The sequence below is a fragment of the Cannabis sativa genome, chromosome 1 (genome assembly GCF_029168945.1).
Source record: "Cannabis sativa cultivar Pink pepper isolate KNU-18-1 chromosome 1, ASM2916894v1, whole genome shotgun sequence".
In the NCBI taxonomy this organism is placed as follows: Eukaryota; Viridiplantae; Streptophyta; class Magnoliopsida; order Rosales; family Cannabaceae; genus Cannabis; species Cannabis sativa.
In genome coordinates this window covers 32111602-32125760 of record NC_083601.1, presented here as the reverse complement: position 1 = coordinate 32125760, position 14159 = coordinate 32111602, and the positions used below count along the sequence as shown (strand labels likewise).

The 14159-nt window shown below is 34.3% G+C and overlaps 2 protein-coding genes across 2 annotated transcripts; one reads left to right on the top strand and one right to left on the bottom strand.

Annotated features, from left to right (window-relative positions):
* Positions 1–997: 997 nt before the first annotated feature.
* On the bottom strand, positions 998–2527 carry LOC133034010 (uncharacterized). The gene is made up of 4 exons (XM_061109043.1): positions 1959–2527; positions 1776–1868; positions 1595–1696; positions 998–1501 (listed from the first exon to the last, which is right to left on the bottom strand). The coding sequence occupies exons 1-4, from the start codon at positions 2193–2195 to the stop codon at positions 998–1000; spliced, it is 936 nt and encodes a 311-aa protein (XP_060965026.1). The 5' UTR covers positions 2196–2527.
* An 8032-nt stretch (positions 2528–10559) lies between these two features.
* On the top strand, positions 10560–12343 carry LOC115705985 (stemmadenine O-acetyltransferase). Its single transcript, XM_030633473.2, has one exon. The coding sequence runs from the start codon at positions 10718–10720 to the stop codon at positions 12077–12079; it is 1362 nt and encodes a 453-aa protein (XP_030489333.2). The 5' UTR covers positions 10560–10717; the 3' UTR covers positions 12080–12343.
* Positions 12344–14159: the final 1816 nt, after the last annotated feature.

Sequence of the window (14159 nt, the reverse complement as noted above, 5' to 3'; positions counted from 1 at the left end):
CCTTTTTTTTCCTTCAATATTAAACTACCTCTCCACATCTCCCTCTCTAATATTCAAAGAGCATTGTCGCCCAAACCAGACCAGAGCACAGTCGGTCTCCTAACATGGACCACTGTCAGTCTTCCTTGCCTCAAACCACTGCCTCTGAGTCCTCGTTCTTCCTCTTGTTCACCCTTACCTGTTTCTAGTCCCCTCTCTCAAGCGATCCTCCACTACAAATTTTTTTTACTTTTAGTCATTACAAAATTTGTAACTAAAAGTAAAAAAATTGTGCCTAATTATAAAACATTATTCTTATGTTGTGACTAAAAGGTCCGTGGCTAAAAGTATTAGTCACAAAAATTACAATTTGTTGTAGCGAAATGTGTTTTTACTCACAATACTTGTTGCGACTAAAACTAAATTAGTGACAACTTGTAACTAAATGCTATATTTTCACTACAAGAAAACCAGCTTTTACCGGCGCATTGTTGCGCCGGCAAAAGTACACTGACTGCGCCGGCAAAGCTTATCTGGGAAGCTTGGTCGGTAAAGGACTTTTTACCGGCGCGTACATTAACTGCGCCGGTAAAACGTCCTTTTACCGGCGAGGAATAACGCCGGCAAAAAATAAGCGCCGGTGTTAAAAAATGCCCTTATCCGCCTTGAACCTGCTATGATTAGGTTTTGCCGGCGCAATAGTGCGCCGGCAAAACTATTGGCGCCAACAGTTAGATTGGCGCCAATAGTTTTTGCCACTTTTTACCGGCGCACTATTGCGCCGGCAAAAGTATTAAATTTTATTTTTAAAAAAATTTAATTAATTATATTTAATTAATTATAATATTAATTAATTAAATATAATTAATTAAATTTTTTTAAAATAATTATAATATTATATTAACAAAATAAACCAACATAATTTACATTAAAAGATAAACTAACATTAATTACTACTAAAATCAGTATATAAACAAAATGTTAAATGTTCGATCCGGATAATAAAAAAACTATAGTTCTATAGGCGGGTAATATCGTCATCGTTGTTTCTCTGAGTCTCGGGAGGCTGCGATGACGATCCAGCACCAGCAGCAGCCGACGATCCAGCACCAGGAGTGGGCAATGGTGGAAGATCCATGGGAGGCAAGTTGAAACCCGGCACAGCTCGAGAAAGATACTCAAACTGATCTTGGAATCGTCTGAGGTAGAGTTGTTGTGTCTCATACTGCTGCCTTGTATGTTGAGTTGTCTGCTCCGCTTCCTCCACTTTTTTCTGTAAAGCCTCGTACTGTTCCATTGTAACAGTCGGTTGGGCTGAAGGATGCGTGGCAGGTGCTCTTTTGGCCCCAACTCCCTTCAGTCTGGGGAGATGGCCAAAGCCTCTAAGATGCCGAGATCGTTCCCCGAGTACTTGTGTCATAACAGGTAAGTCTCGGGGGTACTGTGTAGGATCGACAGCAGGCTCTGCGGGCTCATCTTCGGTGGGCGCTGGTTGAGTTGCCGCTATTTCAACCATTTGCTCCTAAAACAATTAAACAAAAAAGTTAAATGGTTAGTTTTAACACAAAATAAATTGAAAGAAATAAATAAAAATTGAATTAAAACGTAAACTTACGTAAGCTTGTTGCGCGAACTCGTTGCGCCAATCGTTGCCTTTATGGTGAAACTTTTGAAAAGTTTCCACCGCAGTTGGCAGTTCTCCTGTGTCGGGGTTAGCCTATTTGCAAGAGAAAATATATTAGTATTGTCATTTTACTAGAAAAATTAAAATGAATGATAGTTAAATATAAACTTACCCCCTCGACAACATGTGAAACAATAGGCTTGGAGCCCCAGCCTCCTAGAAATTTCATCTTACCCCGACTTTCTTTATTTTTCGCTGCTCTCGCCTGAAATTAATAATTTTTCTAACAATTAATTATTTATTATTGACTATATAAATTAAACATTACCAAAATTATAAATTTTAAAAAATGTACCTTTTGTTTGTCTGTGCTCCAATAAGCGATGCAGTCACTCCACACCTCTTGAGTTACTCCCTCAGGAGGTGACATGTCGGCCCTCTCCTGTCCAAGCTCCTCAATGTTTTGTATCCACTTCTTCTTGCAGTCTGCCCTCCAGTCATGTAAACCCTTTGACATCTCGTACTCACCGTAGTCTACGAATGTAGGGTTATCTCGTGGGAGGACAAACTTGGTCTGCAAAAAGTTACACATTAATACATTAATTACAATTTAATAAGAGTATAGTAATTTATAAATTAAAAAAAATTATTAAGGCATACCTCAAGTCTATCCCAGAGTGCGTTGATGTCAGCTCTACTGACATCTTCCCATTTGAATTTATTAATGGGGATAGACATCCGAGTCATCCATTTTGCCATATTGTTGAATTTTTTCCCGTTTTTGCCTACGGGGGTGCCAGTCTCTGCGTGCACCTCAAGCGGTAACTTGGCAGATTGTGTTTTGGAGAGCTCCTCCTCAACATTCTTGCCCTTGTATTTACCTCTGACCCCTTTCTTTTTCGAACTGCTGCCACCTGGTGTAGACATACTACATATACAACACATATTGTTTATTTAAAATAAACTAACATATTGTAAACATATTAAAGAAGAAGGGTTGTAATTTTTATTTTATTTAAAACACTATTTCAATTACAATTCATCATCCTCATCATCAGTGACATATACAGCATTATCATCACTGTCACTCTCTAATTCTAAGGAGTTGTCTTCTTCGGTATTTAGACCATCGTTGTCATCATCGACAATGAAATCATCTAATTGTTGAGGCTGTGAATTCACACGATGGATGTTTGCAACTTCAGTTGGGTCGACATCATGGCGAACATAGTCAACATCATCCAACTGTGGAAGTTGAACAACGAACTCTGTTTCAGCTGAATTGTTTTCCTGTACAAAGGGTGTCTCCCCATCCGTGTCCGGGAAGTCCCAAACATTGCGCGGTATGTACTCATTTACAATCAGCCAGTCTTTACCGTTCTTTAAATGAGGAATGTAGTAGATCAATTTTGCTTGAGATGCAAGTATGAACGGTTCATTTTGGTACCACTGTCGGTTGACGCAGATGCTAGTAATAACACCGTCACTATCCATTCTACTCCCGTTAGTGTCAAACCACTTACAAAAAAATAAGAGAACACTACAATCTTTCAAATAAGTGAACTCCATAATTTTTTCAAGTGTGCCGTAAAAATTTTGGCCATCTTCACCGGGGACCATGACACCGCTATTCTGTGTTTTGCGGTTATCATCCCTTTCCTTGACCAAAAATTTGATGCCGTTCACTATGCACCCTGGATAAAAATAAATTGCTGTATTGGCTGGGTTAGCGATAGCATACAACTCATCTGACACTGCACCCTGGTTGCTCAACCGTAGTTCATTAATCTACATATCAGGAAAAATATTAAATTAAGAAAAGTTGAACAGTTATTGATAACAAGATTAAGAGTATTGACAGGCAACAAGGCTTACTTGAGTTTTGAACCATTTAGGGAACTCAGTCTCTTGCACTGTCTCAATATTGCCTACACCCCTTGCTTGAAGCAACTTCTTGTGCTCACTATATAATATAATGCACTTAGTAAGTTAATAATTTTTTAGATGAAGTCGACATCCGCTATTTTGTGTTTATGGAATTTAAACTTACTTGATATACGGTTCAACCTCCGTGCAATTGTTCAAAATGTACCACTCCGCCTTACGCTTGCTTTGCATGGGTAAGGTGTCGACTGTCCTCATACCGAGGGGTCGGCCAACATGCTTGAATACAGAAAATTGTCGAGTTGGCATGTTTTGGACAATGTCATTGTTCCGGTCAGGACGGTTGAATCGAGTTTCCACTTCTCGAAAGTACATTGAGCAAAAGGTTAATGCCTCATTCACCACAAAAGATTCAGCAATAGAGCCTTCCGGACGGGCACGATTCCTGACATATTGCTTGTACACAGACATTGAGCGCTCAATGGGATACATCCACCTGTACTGGACTGGTCCACCTAGTATAGCTTCTTGAGGGAGATGCATAACTACGTGAACCATTATGTCGAAGAAAGCCGGTGGAAAAATTGTTTCTAACTTGCACAAAATAGTTAGAATATTTGTTTGCATTTTTTCTAAATCCGAAACATGAAGTGTTCTTGAGCATAATTGTTTGAAATACACACACAGCTCAATGATTGTGTCCCGGATTTCTTTTTTCAAGAACTTACGGATACCTGCCGGTAGTAAACGTTGTAACAACACATGACAATCATGTGATTTGAGCCCGGAAATCTTGCCCGTATCCACATTTACATTTTTGTCTAAGTTTGCTGCAAAACCGTCCGGAAATCGTACAGACTTCATGAAGTCTGCAAATTCAATCCGTTCTTGAACACTAAGTGTGTAACTAGCTGGAGGCTTCTTCCACTTCCCATTCCGGTCTTCATACAACCACAACTCTCGTCGTATTTGCAAGTCTTGCAAATCCATTCTCGCCTTGTCGGTATCCTTTGACTTCCCGTCGATACTTAGAAGAGTACCTACTAAGCTGTCACACACATTTTTCTCAATGTGCATTACATCAAGATTATGTCGTAAGGACTTTGACTTCCAGTACTCAAGCTCAAAAAAAATACTTTTTTTAGACCAATTGAGCTCTTCAATAAGAACGCTTCCGTTTCACACCCCCGAACCGTTTGTGTTTTCCTGCAAAGTCAATGGAATTCGGTCTAATTGAGATAAAATATCATCCCCCGTCAATACAGGAGGTGGTGCTCTCTTCTCAGGCTTACCATTGTACTTTTTGCTTCTCCTTCTCGGATCACTCATTTCGAGAAAGCGTCTGTGGCCAACATATCCAATCTTACTATTTAGGCCAATGGAAGGAGTATGTTCATTGCAAGTGGGACACGCCATATACCCTTTTGTGCTCCAACCAGACATTAGAGCGTAAGCAGGAAAGTCATTTATTGTCCACAACACTGCCGCACGCATTGAAAACACAGTTCTGTTGTAGGCATCTCGGGTTTCAACACCCGTCTCCCACAACTGTTTCAGTTCATCAATTAACGGTCTCATGAATACATCTATGTCTTTCCCAGGAGATGATGGACTCGGAATTAATAAGGTCAACAACAACGATTCGTAACTCATACACTTCCACGGTGGCAAATTATATGGGACACAAATAAGCGGCCACAGTCGTAAGAGTTGCTCATGTTGCCAAATGGATTAAAACCGTCAGTCGCCAATCCCAGTCTGACATTTCTAGGTTCAACAGCAAAAGACGGATGAAGGCGGTCAAACTGCTTCCATTCTTCAGCATCCGCAGGATGCCTAAGCACACCGTCTTCTTTTGGTCTCTGCGAGTAATGCCACCGCATATCCTCCGCAGTGTGTCTTGAGCAATATAATCGTTTCAGCCTAGGTGTGAGTGGGAAGTAACGCATAACTTTGTGAGGAACTTTTTTCCCCTTACCCTTTCTTTTCACCCATCGTGATTCGCCACATATAGGGCAAAACTCCTTCTTCTCATTCTCCTTCCAGAAAATAGCACAATTATACTTGCACACATCTATTGAGTCGTAACCCAAACCTAGATTGCGCAATCGCATCTTCGACTCATAATGCGACTTCGGTAATTTTGTCCCCTCTGGAAATAGATCAATCAAGATGGACGAACATATCGAACGAGTGGTTGCTCCACCTATTCAAAACCTTGCAAAGGCATAAGATTTACCAAAGGCATTAAGGGCTGATTTTTTGCAACCTGGATATAACTCAGCCTCCATCTCCTTAAACAAGTCATCGAACTTGTTGTTGTCGTTGATAGGGGGTTCATTGAAAGAATCAGTAGTGTTAGCAGATTCGTCAAACCCAGGGTCCCCTCTTAACATGTCCGCCAACACATCTGCCATTTCCTCTTCGTCATTTTCAGGAAGTTCAACTGCGGGTTGAGAGAAAGTCTCCCCGTGGAAATACCAGGGGTTGTACGAAGGTTGGATCCCGCTGAGAAATAAATGAACCCTTATAGTTGCAGGTGCGTGAAAATTCACATTCAAACACCGCATGCATGGGCATCGAGCTAATCCGTCAGCGTTCACGTGGTTCGTTGCTACCGCAACGAACTCGTCAACGCCACTTCGAAACTGCGCAGCGCCGTGCGCCTTCATCCAACTTCGGTTGGCAGGCATCTTCCACTACGAAGTATTTAACAAAAACAATTTAAAAACAAACAAAAAATGTGCAAGTGTCCTAATCCACCTTCTCACTCCATTACTAAAAGGGTAAAGAACCTATCCCATTCAGGTTTGTAATATACATATAGTGCAATCTACGCTCTTAAGATTATTTCATTTTTGTAAAAATTTCGGCAGCACCTCCCCACAGTTCTTATAAGTTAGCAAACTTGTAGTAATTAAGTTTGCCGACTTACAAGAACGTGTAAGAAGACGTTGTACCAAAATATCTACTAATGAAATAATCAATTAAGCAATAGATCATACTATAAGTATAAAACAAGCCCAAACTATCCATGCGGACAAACAGTCCTGGATAATTTGGAGAAGCGTATTTAAGAGTCCTTACTGACTCAGCCTCTCCAAACGGGTCTAAGGTAAATCGTGCATGTGTAAAATTGAAAAAAAATTAAATTATCACTATGTGATAATACAAATTGTTCTATCCTATCTTTGGTGTATAACCAAAGAGATGAAGAAAAGATAAAAAAATTTAATTTTATGCTATTTTAATATCTTATGCTCATTTGTACTTACTTTATGATAACTTGATTAAATTCTAAATATAATTACTTTAAAATTTTATTTTATTTGACTTTTAGATTATAAGTATAAAAGTTTTAAAATTTTAAAAATATCACTTGATTAAATTTTAATTTTTATTATAAAAGTTAATTCATAATTTTTTATTTTATTTATTTAAATTACAAATTACAAACTTTTTAATCTTCAAAATATCATTTGCTTACATTTTCAATTTAACAATAAATATTCATTTATAATTTTCTATTTTTTTTTAACTTAAAAATTACAACCTTTTTAAAGTTAATAATATCACTTACTTACTTTTTAAAATTAAACAATAAGTAGTAATTTATAATTTTCACATTTATTCATTTAAATTAAAGATTAAAAATTTTTTAAAATAAAAAATAATTGATTACATATTATAGATTATAATATATACTACATATTATAGATTATAATATATACTACATATTATAGATTATAATATATACTAATTTATATATTACATTTTTTTTATTTTTATTATTTTTTTTATCATTTATTATTTAAATTAAAATTACTAACATTTTAAAAATTTTAATATATAGTAAATTATATATTACATTATTTTTTACTTTTATTATTTTTTAATCATTTATTATTTACATTAAAATTACTAACTTTTTAAAAACATTTAATACCACTTTATTACATTTTAACTTATATATTACATTTTTTAATATTTTTTTTAATTAAATATTTTTCTAATTATTTATTTGAAAATATTTTTTTTTTAAATAAAATTACTTCACTAAATTTTTAAATTACATGTTCCAATTTCAATTTTATGTTTTACTTTATTTATTTTATTTTATCAACAATTACTTTATTAAGTTATTCTTAATTTTTTTTTAAACAATTAATTAATTTCACATTTTACCTACTAAAATTTCGGCAGCATAACGGCTTAAAAATTGTAAACCCAAAATTTTCAAAACCTATAAACAACACAAACAAATATTGCAAGACAATATATAAACAAAAAAATAATCCACCCATCCAACAGCAGTCAATTTTATCACAGAACCTACTTCACTAACATGCATATACATATAAACTAATATAAAAAACTACTACGTACTAAGCGAAAGCAAAAAAATATACCTGAATCGAGTGCAAAAATAACAACTTGTGGCAGCTTGCGGTAATCCCGAGCGGTTGAACACGGACCTAATTCCATAAATAGTAAAATCAAATTAAAAATTTAATACCTAAATACATATCAACACATACAACCACAACCACATACACTCACATACACTCACATACACTTATACACACACACATACACACATATATACATATATATTCACATACATATATACACATATACACATATACACATATACACATATATACACATACATTTTACATATATTTATTCATACATATATACATACATACATATATACATACATACATACACATACACACATATATACCTACATACACATACACACATATATACCTACATACACATACACATATACGTATATACACTCACATACACATATATACATACATACATACACATCCATATACATACATATATACCATAATACACATACACATATATAAAAATTTAAATTTTTAAACAATACATTAAAATTAAAAAAATACCTTGCAGCCGGCGTTTGGGGGTGCGGTGGTGTGGACGGCGGCGGTGCGGTGGTGAGGACGGAGTGGTGGTCGGAGTTTTTTTTTGGGGAAAAAATTGATGAAAAAAGAGAGATTGAGTGGGAAAGAGAGATTTTGAGAAAAAATTAAGAGAGATTGAGAGAGTTTGATAGAGATTGAGAGGGAAAGGAGAGAGAGAACGAGAGAGAACTAGAGAGAAGGAGAGAGAGGGGGCGATGGAGGCTCTGCAAATGAAATGGGGAAGAAAGGGGGCTTCGTGCCCCCTGATACATATTACTACTTTTACCGGCGCATCCAATTGCGCCGGTAAAAGTTTTTTAATAAATTTACTCTGACCTAGGAGTGAAACGTGCGTTTCACTAACACTTTTGCCGGCGCATAATTGCGCCGGTAAAAGTGTCCCCACCTACCAAATAAAACCCACGCGGGAATTTTCCCTCCAACTTTTTTCAGCCTTTTGCCGGCGCATATATGCGCCGGTAAAATTAAAAAAGCGCCCCAAAAATGAAATCAAAGGCGGCAAATTCTCGCGCCTAATGGTGTTACGTTTTATCGGCGCATTTAACTTGACTACGCCGGCATTGCTATGTTTTACCGACGCACAAATGCGCCGGCAAAAGTAAACCCAAAATAAATTTGGAATTCCACAAATTTGGTACTCTCGACAGTTTTTACCGGCGCATGTCACGAAATGCGCCGGCAAAAACACCTTTTCTTGTAGTGTTTAGTCACAAGTAATATTTTGTTGTGACTAAAAGTCACATTTAACCACAAAAAATTTATGTAGTGACTAAAAAATTGTCATTAAAAGTAGCTATTTTTTGTAGTGTTCCCAACCTGCAGGTTGCGACGGGCCACATCTTGCCACCGCTGGTTCAACTGGAGGTTGTGGCCCTCGCCAAGTCTCAAATTTGTTCTTGGTGCAGCCTCCTTTCGTCTCTCCAAATCTCATCGCACCGTATTTTTTTCTCTCTCTCTCTCTCTCTCTCTCCAGATCTCATCGCACACCAGCACCACCTTTGTCCCTCCTGACTCTCACCGATTCTTGATCCCTCTCGCTACTCTTCTTCTTAATGGGTGTTAATGACTTCGGTGTTGATAGATGTAGGTAATTTAGTTTTTGGATCTGTAATTTTTTATTTTATTTTTTATGTGGGTTTGTTTGTTTAATGAGATTTGAGTATGAGATATGGGGGTTGGTGTTTGGTTGTTTGTGTTTATGAGATATGGGTTTGTGTTTGATTTTTTAAGTATTTTTTAGATCTGGTTTTTGTTTGTAAATTTTCAAATCTATATTTATGGTGATTGTGTTTACAGTAGTGATGGTAATTTCGGTGGTTGACGATTTTGATGGTGGTGGGTAATGGTTGTGGTGGTGATTTTGATGGTGAGGGATATGGCCGGATAGTGGACAAGAAGAGGAAGAAGAAGAAGAAGAAGACAATAAAGAAAAAGAATAAAAGAAAATAAAATGATAATATTGTTTGTAATTTTAAAATTATTTTTTTATTTACTTTGTAAAATATTTTTATATTTTTTAAATAATTAATTACATGTACTAGTAAAATCGTACTACACAGGTGGATGATCCAACATGACACTTATAACACGTAAAATGGATGGAAACAACAAAGTGTTAATAGAACATAAGTTTTTGGGGTTTTACTGTCAAAAAAGAATTTTGAAGGTTAATTGCTTGCGAAGTAAAAATTTTGGAAATTTTGTCACACAGTTTACTCTTTATTTTTATCACTCATTCACATTATTTTTGACTCTAAAAATAATCTAATAGTATAACACTTTTAAAAAATATTATAATTATAATCATACATATTATTATTTATTATATATCTTAATTTTTAGCATCAATAATTTTTAAACTTTAATTTTTTATTTTAAAAAAATAATGACTATATAAATTTTTCTCTCTTCAATAATACAGTATCTCAATATTTTAGGATAGCAAATATCCTCTTAATTTTTACCATTACATGTGCTTTTAGATGGCAGCTTTTCAGATTTCTCAAACAATAATTAGGATGTCATACTTAGAAGCATGGTACGTAGTTAGGTAGGAAAATAGTAATGGTTAATTAGAAAGATTTTATTCTTTCTCTTTAAAGAGTTGGTGGTACATGGTTAGGTTTTTTTATATATACTCTCAAATCTTTCCTATAAATATATGAGACTATCACAAAGCCAGTGATAAACTAGCTCCAACAAAACAAAGAACATACAGTTATAATATATATATATATATATATATATATATATATATAAATATATAATGGAGGTGAGCATTGTCTCAAGAGAACTAATCAAGCCATCCTCAGAAACTCACCATCTGAAACCAAACAACCTCTGCCTTTTTGATCAACTCATTCCTGATACTTTCGTCTCTGTCATTCTCTTCTATCCCAATAACAAACTCAATATTATTATCCATGATGATCATCATGATCACCTCTCCAAAACCATAACCCATCTGAAGAAATCCTTGTCAGAGACACTCACTTTGTACTACCCACTTTCTGGGAGAACCAAAAACAATCTATACGTAGATGATTTCTCCACTGGTGTTATTTTCATAGAAGCCAAAGTCAAATGTCAAATGTCAGAGTTTTTTCAGCGAAGGAAAAACGAATCTCAGAACCTACTAGTCCCATTCCAACCCTTCTGCAAAGAAAAAACTTGGCCTCCTCTTCCCCCACTTGCCTTTCAGATCAACCTTTTCTCTTGCGGTGGAATCGCGCTAGGCATTTCCATGTGCCACAAGAATGCCGACGCCGCAACGCTAAGCAATTTTCTCAAATCCTGGACAGCTTTCTTTACCCAATCTCCCCACAACATAATAAAACCCGATCTCTCTTCTCCTTCTCTTCACTTTCCTTCCAAAACAAACGAGTTTCTTCAAAACTACACTTCTTTGATGGACCGTATGTGGTTCGGGGAAGGAGATTATGTCACAAAGAGCTTTGTTTTTCGCTCAAAATCCATCGAAACTCTTAAACAAAAGGCGAAAAGCGAACGAGTTCCCAACCCGTCTCGCAACGAGGCCATCTCGTGTTTGATATGGAAACACGCGATGGCGGCTTCTTGGGCTGTGTTTGGATCCCCTAAGCCATCCATTGCTGGCCAAGCGGTGAACATGAGACCCCGAATGAAGCCTAAACTCGACGGAGCGGTTGGAAATTTCTTCTGGTGGGCACTAGCTGCGTTTGATCCAGACGAATATAGCATTGAGAGCTTTGATGATGATGTGGAGTTGAGTGATTTAGCGGTACAAATGCATGATGCAACTTCAGGATTCTTTAGTGGAGATTTCATTGATCAAGTGATGAGTGGTAACAAAGAGGGAGTGAGTGAGATTTTGAACCAGCTGGAGTACATGTGTTCGATCGAGTTGGCTGAGCCTGACTTCATTATGTTCACTAGCTGGAAAGGATATTTCAGTGATGTTGATTTTGGGTTTGGGAAACCGCTGAGCGTTGGAAGCATAGGAAAGGTTGGCCCTGCTTTTAGAAATTTGGTCATATTGGTTGACGCTGATGATCTGTACGGTAAAGGCTCAGTCGAGGTATTCATTACCTTAAAAGCTAAAGAAATGGCTCTCCTTGAGAGTGACCAAACTTTTGGGTCGTACATCTGAAAATCAATAATAAACATAGTAAACGTATTAGCTGTGGGTGAGCGTGATCAATCTATATTATATATATCGATCATTATGATTTCTAAGTGTGTATTGTATTTAATTTAAATTCACCTAGTAATAATGGTTTTAAAAGAGTGTATTTGTTTTTGTTTTTTTCTTTCTTGCTAAAGATCGAAAATAACATATTGTGCATATTGTATTTCTTTTTAAGAATATGTTTAATTAAATGATGAGAGAAATGATTACTTTGAAAGAAACAAAGACACTAATAATTTATGAATGGCTAATTAGCGATTTTTCTCCCTGAATTTTGATATATATACCAAATCGTGCCCCTGAACTTTTTTGTCGTTGAAAATTCTCCCGAACTATTGAGATTGTTAGATTTAAGGACTTTTGTCTAATTTCATTCAATTTTACTGTTTCATAGACTTTGATATCTACCAAATCATGCCCCTCAAACTTTAATATGTACTAAATCATGCTCCTTGAACTTTCATCCATGTTAGATTTTTTTTACTAAAATTAGACAAAAGTCCTTAAATCTAACAATCTCAATAGTTCAGGGGGAATTTTAACGGCCAAAAAAGTTCAGGGGCATGATTTGGTACATTTCGGGGGAAAAATTACTAATTTTTTTTTAATTATTATAACGGATAAGATATATAGTAAGTGATAATTACATAAGATACTATTTTTTTTTTTGTAAAAAAATTATATTTTTACGTTTAATTTTTTTTTATATTCTTACAATTTTTCATAAAAATAACACGAAAATTACATAAAAATAACATTTAAATAACATCAAAACAACAACAAAAAAAACTGACAGCTAATAAAAAATTAACAACAAATTAATAACAATACAACATAAAAAGACCGTATTTTCTATAAATAAAATTTAAAAAAAAATCGTAAAAATATTTAAAATTATGTAAAACTGTATTTTGTAATTTTTTTTTTTTTTGTGAAATAATCTCTTAAGAATTATTTTAAAAATACAAAAAAATTACAAAATACGGTTATACAGAATTTTTAATATTTTTATAATTTTAAAATTTTATTTATTAAAAATACGATTTTTTTATGTTATTTTTATACTATTTTCATAACTTTTTTGTTATTTATATGGAACACCATAAAAATATAAAATAAATAAATAAATAATTGTAAAAGTGTAAAAAATTTATCAAAATTAGTACTTAAAATTAGTACTTTATGTAATTTATTCTTTTTTATTGGGTGAAGACCAATTAATGTGATATGAATTGAAAAGAAGAATAAAAAACTCTGAGAAAAGATATCGTTTTCATTCATAATGGATATCTATTTAGTATTTATATAAATGGAACTTATTGTTTAGTTTGTGAAAGTATACGTCGGTGCAGATGACCCTACTCAAATTTTTTTAAATTGTAATTGTATATAACTTTTTATAATAATTTTAAATTTTATCCTCATAAAATTAACTTTTCTGTATTTTTGTTAAAGTTACACTTTTTATTTTATCACATATTTTTTCATGTTTATTATGTATATTTTTCATTTATATTCTAATACATATTTTTTTTTATCTCTATAAAATTTATAAATTTTTATCCAACAAAATTAATATTTTTTATTCATATCCTATTTGAAAAAAATATTCTTTTTGCCCCCTAAGACCATCTCCAATGCAAGATTTAAAATTTGTGCTAAATTTGGCACAAAAAATAAATTTGTGCTATATTTAGCTCACTATTTACAATTGTGCTTCAATGCACAAAATGTAAAATAAGAAAAAAAAACAATTGATTATATTAATGGTCATTTCATATTTTAGTGAGAATATACAAAACTTATTATTTTTTATTCTTTTTATTTAAATAATGGTAATCTAGTAAATAAAGTTTAGTAAAAGTCAATGAATTATAATAATTAATGGTATTATAGTAAATAAAAAAAAATAGTATTTATTGTGTGCTAAATTTGGCACAATGTTATATCTTGTGTCAAATTTGGCACAACTTTTACCATGTGCTAAATTTAGCACACTTTTTAGAATATCATTGGGGTATAGTTTTTTTTAGATGTGTTA